This window comes from Alternaria ethzedia (assembly GCF_023757985.1).
Source record: "Alternaria ethzedia strain BMP 0044 chromosome Unknown scaffold_34, whole genome shotgun sequence".
Classification (NCBI taxonomy): domain Eukaryota; kingdom Fungi; phylum Ascomycota; class Dothideomycetes; order Pleosporales; family Pleosporaceae; genus Alternaria; species Alternaria ethzedia.
This window is the reverse complement of record NW_026056227.1, coordinates 278,347-288,643: the sequence shown is the minus strand read 5'-3', so window position 1 is coordinate 288,643 and position 10,297 is coordinate 278,347. Positions and strand designations below refer to the sequence as shown.

Below are 10,297 nucleotides of genomic sequence, written 5' to 3'. Positions count from 1 at the left end.
GATACACTACTAAAACTAACTAAGAACTAGATATTTAATTAAAGCTAGAGTAGATATATATATTTAGAATTGTTAGAATTAAATAATACTAGTATTTACTTAAAAGAGAAGGTAGTATATTCTATATAGCTAGATTAGTTAAGTAAGCTATAAAATACTTAGTCTAATAACGCTACCTATTTAGAAATAGAATAACTTAATCTATTAGGTATAAATAGAATCTATACCTGCTGTTATTTTTCTTACTTAGCTTAGCGCTGCGTCTCTACTACAAAACATGCTAAGTAATTAGTTAATTCTTGTGCTAATAATAACTAATACTAAGTATATTACTAACTACTATTGTTGTAATGTAGTATTCGTATACAGAAGCTCTAGTCTTAGAGGTAATTACAGTTGCGTAGTAAAGCATTATGTAATCTATCTAACGTAGGAACAATAGGTATAAGTGCGACGTGTTTCTTGTGATTAAAGAATGTGAGTAAAACACTCTCTTATTGACATCGAGTTATCACAGGTCGACCTGTTCTTTTAGGCTATCACACTTGTCTCTATAGCAAATTGCGTACTGTATAGCAATAACCTGTCCATCATGCGCTTCTTCGCCACTATCAGCGCCGGAACCCTCCTGTTCCAGAGCAGCACCATCATGGCCGCCACGGTCGACCTTCAGGTTAGGCTTCCATGAGCAATCGCGACCCTTTCCACAAAAGCGACTAGCTAACATGTCTCGGTTTCCTTCAAGGCACGAGGCTGCTCCTCCTCTAACAGCGGAACACACTGCATCTCCTCCGACCAGTCTAACCAAGACAACGCTCGCGCCGCACTGAAAGACCTCATGGATCAATGCGGCAACGGCAACCTAGCAGGGAACGCCAAACGAGTCTCCAGCAGCGCGTACAACGGTGTGGTCGCCTACGCCTGCAATGGCTTCTGTCGCACTGGCTATATGCCCTGCCAGGACGCTGAGTGGAGTATCAACCGCGTCATCAACAACTGCAACTTTGGCAAGGGTATGGGATGGGACAGCCAGGAGACAAGGGGCACGTGGTATGGCATTGCCCATGATTGGGACAACCCGTGTGGCTATGGCTACACGGGTCGTGGTGCGACATACTAGTAGAGATGAGTCGAGGAAGACCGATATGTTTAGATCCATAGAAACCGGTAGTTGGATGACAAGGTTTCCCAGCCTCAATAGCAGCCTTGCGTTAATCAAGAAATTTGTGCACCACCAATGGCCAGCTCGCAAGATTGGGAATAATCGCGTGCAGATTGCGTACCAGTGAGACAAGTACATAGGGTCGTACTGCAAGCACATTGCGGCGCAGTATCGCTATTACTAGTACCATCATCATCCTCCTGTTGTGTTGACCCAGCTACGTGTACTTCGTAGCTTGCGTACACATCCTGACCTACGCGCTTTACCTCCGCGACCCATTTCTCACCAAGACTCTATTCGAGCTCGAGATAGGTAAAGTAGTTTGCAGAATGCAAGGCAGCTGCGCATCGGTACGCCGGCGTAACATCCGCAAGGGTTTAGTATTCTTCAAGCTTGGTGCAGTAAGTATTAACAGCGTATGAACAGTAATTGAAAACCCCCCCGGGGTGGTCGTCTGCGAGTTTTCAGCGTGCTGGATCTTCTCAAAGAGGTCAACTTGCCGCTAACAAAAGCTCGGTGGATAGTGCCGAGATTCTCATTCTACATGTGGCTTGCGAAAAGACCAGCATATCTGCAGTGAAACTATCCTTGAAACATGGTATGTCTCCCTCTTCGAGGGACAAGGAAGGCAGGACATCGCTTCGAATCAGTCTTGGGAAGCTCGCAGATCAATGGAAATTTGCGAGGCGTGTCTATGATCACGTCGGTCCTTCGTACGATGGAACGATCGTCAATGTACTGCTTGGTGGCAGGCTCTCAGACACCGATCTCAGACGTCGGAAGATTGAATTAGTCGTTATGGGAAGACGATCTTCTAAAAGGCCACACTGGAACTGATACTTTGAAAGGACAGCCGCAATACAACCCCTTTGCAGGAGATATTCGACGAACGCAAGCAGAAAATGTAGGCTCTCTACTCCCATGCTATATATCTTAAGCTAGACAGCTTTAATTTCTAGAGTGTTTATTTCTTCGAAGATGAAAGATACATTCGATCTTAGTATTTAACTTAGTTAGACCTTGTGACTACTTACGGCAATGTGGCTCCAGGTGCTCCAACAGGTGCGGCTCGCAGTGTCTGTTCATGCATCCGCGAAGGATCTAGTGCCAGACCAAGTGGGCCAACGACAGGCGGGGCGGCACGGACGGATGCCTGTCTCCGGAAACATCATGCCGGCAAATTGTAACAATCAGGCAGGCGACAAGTGTTTCGTAGGCGATGTTGCAAACGCATTGATCCAACACAGCGGGTGTGGAATTCGCGTTGTTGAACACTCCCGAGGTCCACTGGGTCGGACGAGCGAAAGACGGTAAAGAGACTGCGGATATCAGGCCTTTGTATCACAACGCAGCTGATCCAAGATCCAAACATCGCGCAAACGATTAAGTGCTGAGCGATCGGGTGGTAAAACGAGTCATGTGTACTTCGGCGCATGGCGCAATAGGAAGGCAAGAACCCCACCGAACGATGGCTATCGTGCGAAAGGATCGAAGGATTGCAATAGAAGGCTGCCCCGCGCTGCTTTCTTTATCCTTTGACAAACATTGCAGAACGAACACTCGTCGCCTGACATGTCGATACCTGTACCAGATATCCTCGAGCGTGTTGCGGCCGCCGGCAGAGCTTACAAAGCCGAGCAAATCGGCTCGCGAGAAAGTCTTATCGAGCTTGGTCGAGACCTGGTTGCGGCGCTCGAGATACCTAGTGAATTCCTGCAGAGAAGCTTCTGGGCCGAGGTTCGTGACTGAACCTGTACTGCCACCAGCATACTGATGAGTCTGCAGCCGGCATTGTCAGCGCACTGCAAGTTCGCTGTTGAAGTCAAACTCTTCCAGCATCTTAGAGATGCAGGCGATGCCGGAGTTAGTCCGGGCGACCTTGTCCAAAAGACGAGCGTTGACTCCGTTCTATTGCAACGGATCATGCGTCACCTGATCGCTATGAAGATCGTTTCCTTCTCGAACGATAGATTCCATGGTACCCGTCTGAGCCACGAACTTGCAGCGGACAACTATCAGAAGAGCATTGACTTCTGCTACGACGTGTCACGACCGTCGTTCAATGGCTTCCCGGAGTATTTCAAGAAGACTGGTTACAGGCTACCCACTTTGCCTACAGAAGGACCATTGCAGGATGCGCATGGAACAGATTTGCCTTTTTTCCCATGGCTGGTCGCAACGCCTCCTCATCTCGACGAGTTCGACAACTTCATGTCGGTGTATCGCGCAGGCAAGGCGAATTGGTTCGACCCCGGCTTCTATCCGGTCGCAGAACGTCTGATCAATGGCTTTGACTCCAGCTGCAGCGAGGCCCTTCTGGTAGATGTCGGTGGCGGTCGTGGTCACGATGTCCAGCAATTCGTGGCGCAGCACCAGTCTCATCCGGGCAAAGTCATTCTTCAGGATCAAGAGCCAGTCATCGCGGCTATCAAGGACAAGGAAGAGCTTCCTTTTGAGAGTCAGGTCCATGATTTCTATACGCCTCAGCCTATTCAGTCAGCCAGGGCGTACTCACTGCACTCGATTCTCCACGACTGGAATGACGAAGAAGGCGTCAAAATTCTCGAAAGCCTGAAGCCAGCGCTGAAACCCGGCTACTCACGGGTGCTGCTGAACGAAATTGTGCTTTCAGAAGAAAAGCCCACCATCGCCGCCACCTCTATGGATATGATGATGTTAGCACATCTTTCGGTGCGCGAGAGAACAGAAGCGGAGTGGAGAGCGATAGTTGAAAAGGCTGGTCTGAAGTTCCTAGCCATCTACAATTACCCCGGGGTTGCTGAGAGTGTTATTGAAGCGGAACTTGGAGAATGAGACGCGGAGCGGCAAATGACAAAGTAAACGAGGTACCAGGTGTCATGTATGTAGGAAAGTAAGAATGAATAGAGTGCGCTTTTGACGCAGACTGCGGTCTGATCCTCATCGGGGCTGATCATTGAGATGAGGAAAGTGTTATGACGCGCAACGTGTATGTTGTGTGGTGATGGCAAGCGGGCAGTGGTTCAGGTCAGCCCATCGCCGGAAGGACCTCGGAGCAGCTAGCGCCGACGGAATGTTTGAACACGGCCCAGTTGGTTAGTTCGTCGCTCCCGTTTCTAGCACGTGTGCGCACCCTGATGAGCACATTGATATAGTACATTCGCATGATTTGAAGTTCCGATTCTGCCTCTATCTTGGTCCCTCTATGGATGCGCACTCCTAACCCGACCTTTGCGCTCTGTATGTTACCCAGGTACCTAGGTACAGAATCACACGCCTACTCACAAAAATAGGCCCCATCGCGGCCATGGTACATCAGCCATCCACCCATAGGCCCCCAGCAGTAAATAGTGCCGTCAGGCCGTTGAATGCCGTCCCCATATTGAGGGTCAACGGGAGGTGAACTCCAAACTGGGAACATGCCGTTGGTATGAGCGAACAGACGCTGGTCATGCTGTACTGCCGCTAGGCGCAGCCGCTCTCCCATGCTGCTGAAGCTTCCACTTACTGGACGCGGTCTCCGCGTCCCACGGGTACCATGAAACGGCTCACGACCCATGTGTCCCGATCTACTCCCAGCGTTCGTGGCAGCAGCGGTGTCATGTTGTCCAGTGCTTGTCATCACTGATTGTACAGCAGCGCGAGCCGTGTCAATGTCCATTTGATTGAGACGACGTAGTCCTCTCAGGCGGCGAATCATGGAGCGAGCTTGCGCAAGGCTATCGAACCGCTGCTCCGATAACCCATGGTCTTCGGTACGAGATTGGTTGTTGAGAGCCGCGTAGATCTCGTCGAGTTGTACATCTAGTGCAACGAGTTCTTCACTGTAGCCGTCGGTGGGCGAGGGCACTTGAGCATCGCGTGGAGGTAATGCCCCATGGCTGAGGATCGCTTCGGCTGAGTTCGCACGAGAATGTCCGGGCGAGCGCATAATACTTCGAGGAGTCGGCGAGGACGGCTGTGGACTATAGGGACCAGGGATCGTGGGGTCTCGTGAGACACGATCTGTCCGAACCGTCTCTGCAAATCGCACGTTACGTGACGGTGAGTTGATGCCATGGGCTTGTCCCATGGTCAAAGTGTCGAAGTCGTTCGCCAGACGATCGATTTCCTCGCCTCCAGATCGGCGCGCAGGAATGCGGCGACTAGCTGTACCCCTATTTCTGATGGTGTTCAGATTCTCCATGGTACCCTGTAAAGCCTCGACGAAACTGGGAACTGGGCGACGCTGACTACTCAGTAGAGAGGCAACATGTTCCCGAACTTGATCGCGCTCGCTCGACAGTAGCTCTTCGTCCAGCCAGTCAATTGGAATTGGATGTACGGCATTGATGTTACGATCGCCGTTCAACGGGATGTAATCGGCATTAGCTGCCCTACTGACAGCCGCTGCAGTACGGTATTGCCCGTAAATGGTGTGAATTGTGCGGTTGTGAGAAGCCATCTTGTTGCTGTCGGAGAGGTTGGGTCTGTAGACCTGCAAGCAGCCTGAGAAGAGAATCTGCCCTTGGGACTCGTGTGGAAGGTGAGTTTTGGATGGGTTGATAGCGAGATGATAACACCGGCGTAACTGTTTGGCAGCTTGTAGATATCGTTCGAAGCTGTAAGTTTTACCAGGGTTGAAGTAGGAGTAGACAAATCGCTGATAGCTGTGGAGGAGGCGCTCTTATTTAGCTATGGCCGAACGCGGTCGCATAGCCATCAGCAGATCGAGTAACGCCACAACTGAGAGCTTTCACCTCTCCTCAGTGGCTGCAGATGAAGGCAGTAGTAGGAAATTTAGTACGGTTAGTGAAAAGATCGAACGTGTGTGAGCTTTTCAGTCTCTCAAGCGACCCGTTGCAGCCATCTTCACCATGGTCGCGACCCATTGGTCCCGAGGTTTGTCAAGAACCGATTTTATGTCGCCTTCGGTGACCTGATCGCAGAATCTGCTAGTCGACACCAGCCACTTCACTGTTGTTGTAGATTTTGGAAGTTAGTAACCCACTATTTTTGGAGTGATACAGCGAAAAGCCGATACACGATTGATATTCTATCTCTATTTACTGTGCGTGCTACATAAGTGTATGCCCTAGCGAGAATTGCTATTTCCAAACGCCCCTGAACTGTCTCGGATCGAGGAACGGAAATGGCGGCAAATCCGACGATGACGAACTTGGCCGCCTGTGAGCATCCGGTGCACCTGCCTGCAGAAATTGATCATACAAACTTTGACCCATTTGACGGCGTCTGTTGTACGCCTCAGCGGCACGGTAGTTAGCAACCTGTTGAAGAACCTCTTGTTGCTGACGCAGAAGCTCCTCGGAGTCCCCGCACTCAAATTGCGAGAAACGATGGACCATCCGATCGAACTCTTCTTCCACTCGCGATGGCTTTTGGCGCTCGGTTTCGCGCGTTTTTCCACTACTTTTTGCTTGCGTAGGGCCGTCCAGTCGCAATTGCTCTTGCTTGGCTACATCGAGAACGCGCATAGCTTTCTCATGCCTTGTCCGCGCGATAGCAAGCGTTGCAAATCCGAATTTGCGTATCTTTTCGTCGTCTAGGCCTGAGTAGCGCTCTCCCCTGATGTGAACTTTGTCGAGGCATGCCCGTGCGCGGTCGATGCTTTCGATCACGCCCTCTCGGTAACGTGGTTGAGTGATGACCCCGTTCAAAGTCCTCATCGATTCGGAAAGATCGTCGTCGATCTTTTGCAGTTCCTGCCTCAGTGAGACAACTTCCGAGGCAGAGGGAAAGCGGGCCGGCACAAAAGACTCAGGTTCCGATGGTGCAGTGGATATGCTCCACTGTGTCGGAGAAGAACCGGTTGTCCGCGAAGAAGCCGTTGTCGACGAACGAACCGTGGTTGGCGAAGAAATGGTTGATGCGTCTTCCACATCAGCTTCTGACGTCTCCCACAGATCATCAGCGAGCTCCAGAGCATCCACTACGAGCGCGCGGGAGTCAGACAAGGCGCCCTTGCACTTGCGTTCGAGGACGCGCACCTTCTCGACTGCACTGCGAGCTTTCCGAATGGCGCCGTATAGATCGCGCCGCGCAGCTGAGCTGGTGACGGTCAAAGCAAGCGACTCGAGACTGGCAAGATGCTCTTCCTGAAGCGCCAGTTCGCGGCTTGCAGCGCTGTGCTCCACGACTAAAACGCGTGTCTTCTCGTCGAGCTTTGCGTCCTTGAGGAAGTCGGTGTGTCTGCTTGGCTTTCGCATCTTGCTGGAGCTAGATGATCGCGATCCACTACGACTCTCAGACTGAAAGACTGAGCTTGGCGTACTAACCGGGGGTGGAGGGTAGCCAGGGGGTACGGTACTCTTCCATTTATTTATATTCCGGCTACACCCAAGGGCGCCTGACCTTGAGCCGCTCATGACATTGGTGTCAGCCTCCACATGCATGGAGGAATGTTTGCCCCGGGACTCCTGATGCTCTCTTGCCGTGTGGTAAGTCCGGTTGCTGGTCGTATCCGTGGTCGTTAGGTCCGCAGTGGTCGAGCGATCATGATCCATATCCTGTTGGACCGTCTCCAACAAACCCAAGGTTTCTTCTACCGCTTCAACAAATTCGACGTCTTTATAGCTGTTACTAAACAGCTCGGCAGTGACATGTTTGTGGACCGCAGCGCGTTCACGAGAGTTCAAGTCACGCAGATACGCGACCGGGATTGGGTGGACGACGTTGAATTTGAGCCCGGTCTCTCTCACTGAGATGAACTCTGCGAATGGCGCATCTTCCACAGCTTTGATGCTTTTGTAGCGGCCTCCGATTGTATGGACGGTTCGGGAAGCCATTGCGGTGTCGTCTTTGATGGGATTAGGTGATGGTGTCGTGCACTGGACATTCGCCGATAACTGACAGTACAGGTATCAGGAGAAGAGCGCGCTTCAGAAGTGTGCTCGGTAGAGGTGTGGTATAAGATCTTTGTAAAGCTGCGGAGAGCGCGCGTTTATATACACATACGAAAGGGGTGTCCAGGCTCCAGCAGTCCCCTAGTTCTCGTCATTGTTCTTGGCGTATGGTCAATTCTCCCAGTGCGTCATTGGGAGAAGAGGACCCGCTACGATGAACGATGAGAAGCCGTGCGCACTGCTATAGCAATTCTCGCGTGCCTAGCAAGCGCGCACAGACCCGAAATTTGGTGTCCATGTTACAATCGAGAATGAGATGAGACATATAGTTTGTCGAGTTTAACCATGATGACGTTCGAAAAGGCAGCCGAGCGGATGAGACCAGGCTCCATCCGGTTCCTCTGCGTTACCGATTCGACAATTCCAACCACCTCCTCTCTTGATACAGGTCTTCTCCATAGTCAGGCGTGGCGTGAAGGCGCTCGAGACCTTGAAGGTATTCTCCATGGCCTCCCATTCCTCAAAGTCGTGGAAACAGTCGAAATCGCCGTTCAGAAAAAGCTCTTCTAAGGACTCTGGGAGAAGGCTCCTTGCGTCGAAGTCGACATCGATCTGTTCGTAATCCTCCTTTCGGTAATAGCCTTGCTCTAGCGGCTCATCGCGTTCAGGGTCTTCCTCTTTTGCCATGTCGGGGCGAAGCATGCGCCAGGGACAGTGAAGTACACGGAGCTTCTGGCACTCTCGGAGAGAAACAAACGCTGGGCCATCCTCGGGGGGTTCAATCTATCAAATTGTACTCAGTTTGGAACATGGACGGCGGTTGGTGACCTACATCTGTGTACTCTTCGCTGAGCATGAGGACTTCCAACGAGCGGCCGGCGTGTGTAGCAACTGCTCGAATAACTTTTTTTGGTTCGTAGCAGCTCGATTCGGACACCAGAGCATCACCACCGTCGTATGTTAGCTTCTTCAGATGCCGAATGTTCGCGAGTATGGTTGCTAGGCCGTCCACATCGAAGACACAATGTCTGAAGAATAGCTCTTCTACGTTAGAGCACGGAGCAGCACCTGTGGGGAACAAAGTGCGTAGGACGTCCTCGCTAGGCGAACCACCAATTGCTTGCCCTACAAACGTCTTTACCGAAGGGATACTGAGATAGAAACACGCCCAATCAGGAGAGCTGCTTCCTTCGTCCCGGGGGGAACGCACGGCGACCGTCTTGAGACGTTGTAGGGGAAGCTTTGGTGCCATGACCGGGTCCTTGTATCCTAACGCGATCTGCCATAGAACAAGTTCCAGACAGTCTTCCATGCCGACTTCTGAATGGCTGATGGTCGTGAGATAAGGTAGATAGTGCAGAAGGATCGCGATTATGGCGTCCTCAAAGCCGGCGTGAATTCGATCTTCGATAGATCCCATCGTGTCGTACGGCCGAGGTGAAAAATTGAGGGTATAAGAGTATCGTCTCTGCAGATTCAATTCATCTTCGCCGAACCCCGGATACAGATCTTGCAGCCCCCTTGCTGCCTCAATGAACAAGGCCTTGTCTTCTTCGGATGGCACCACGCCGTGCTTTGGGTGGGAAACATGCAAACTCTCGTTCGCATTCCAATTGTATTGCCGGCTTGGTGGAAGGTTAAGTTCCCTGATGTACCACCCTAGTCGAGGGTTTGCTATTACGTCTCTCAAGGTCTCCCAAAGAAGCGTGCGAGCATCGGTCGTGTCGATGACCTTCCATTTCGCAAGTAGTCGTGCATGCTGTCTTAACAAGGATTTGAGTAGTGTCGCATGGTCTTTGCAGGTAAGGGCGAAATTGAGAGTCGAGTCCGGGTCCAAGCTGTCAGCTATGTTTAGCTTGAGCTCCGGTGGCAGCGTAATGAGAGCCATGCTGGTGTTGAGATGGGATGGCTCTCAACGGACGCGTCGCATGCCATGCTTTATATCGCGACGAGCAGAGCATCTGGGCGGATTGCTAGAGCTGTACAAGCCTAGCGCAAGGCTGCGACGAGATGCTCTGCTCCTTGGGGAGTGGTGGAACGGCGCCGTGGCATGCGTAGCCGGCCCGCCGTCCAGCGCGCATCGCTGCACTCCAGGGCTGGGGGCCTGACGCCTGCCTGGAGCCCTCGCGGCTTGACTGGACATCTCACTCCATGCGCGGGGTTACAGATCCTTTAAACATGGAATCTTTTATTAAGCAGTGGCACAGACAGGGGGGAACAAAGAAGATGCAAACGCGGCGGGGCGGAGCAGCCGGGCGGGCGCGAAAGTGGCGCGTCTTTCGGCGCGTTGCGCGAACTTCATCTCTACCCAACA

At 51.8% G+C, this 10,297-nt stretch overlaps 3 protein-coding genes across 3 annotated transcripts; 2 read left to right on the top strand and 1 right to left on the bottom strand.

Moving 5' to 3' along the window:
* Positions 1 to 592: 592 nt before the first annotated feature.
* On the top strand, positions 593 to 1,120 carry J4E87_009391 (uncharacterized protein; the record flags this gene model as incomplete). Its single annotated transcript, XM_049380968.1, has 2 exons — positions 593 to 673; positions 800 to 1,120. 2 exons carry the CDS (start codon positions 593 to 595, stop codon positions 1,118 to 1,120), a joined length of 402 nt encoding a protein of 133 aa, XP_049229394.1.
* Positions 1,121 to 2,734: 1,614 nt separating this feature from the next.
* Positions 2,735 to 3,976, top strand: J4E87_009390 (uncharacterized protein; the record flags this gene model as incomplete). The annotated part of the gene is made up of 2 exons (XM_049380967.1): positions 2,735 to 2,899; positions 2,948 to 3,976. The coding sequence occupies 2 exons, from the start codon at positions 2,735 to 2,737 to the stop codon at positions 3,974 to 3,976; spliced, it is 1,194 nt and encodes a 397-aa protein (XP_049229393.1).
* A 986-nt stretch (positions 3,977 to 4,962) lies between these two features.
* J4E87_009389 (uncharacterized protein) lies at positions 4,963 to 9,871 on the bottom strand (the record flags this gene model as incomplete). The annotated part of the gene is made up of 6 exons (XM_049380966.1): positions 4,963 to 5,106; positions 5,157 to 5,610; positions 6,350 to 6,930; positions 6,985 to 7,937; positions 8,412 to 8,766; positions 8,816 to 9,871. The coding sequence occupies 6 exons, from the start codon at positions 9,869 to 9,871 to the stop codon at positions 4,963 to 4,965; spliced, it is 3,543 nt and encodes a 1,180-aa protein (XP_049229392.1).
* Between the last annotated feature and the right edge of the window lie 426 nt (positions 9,872 to 10,297).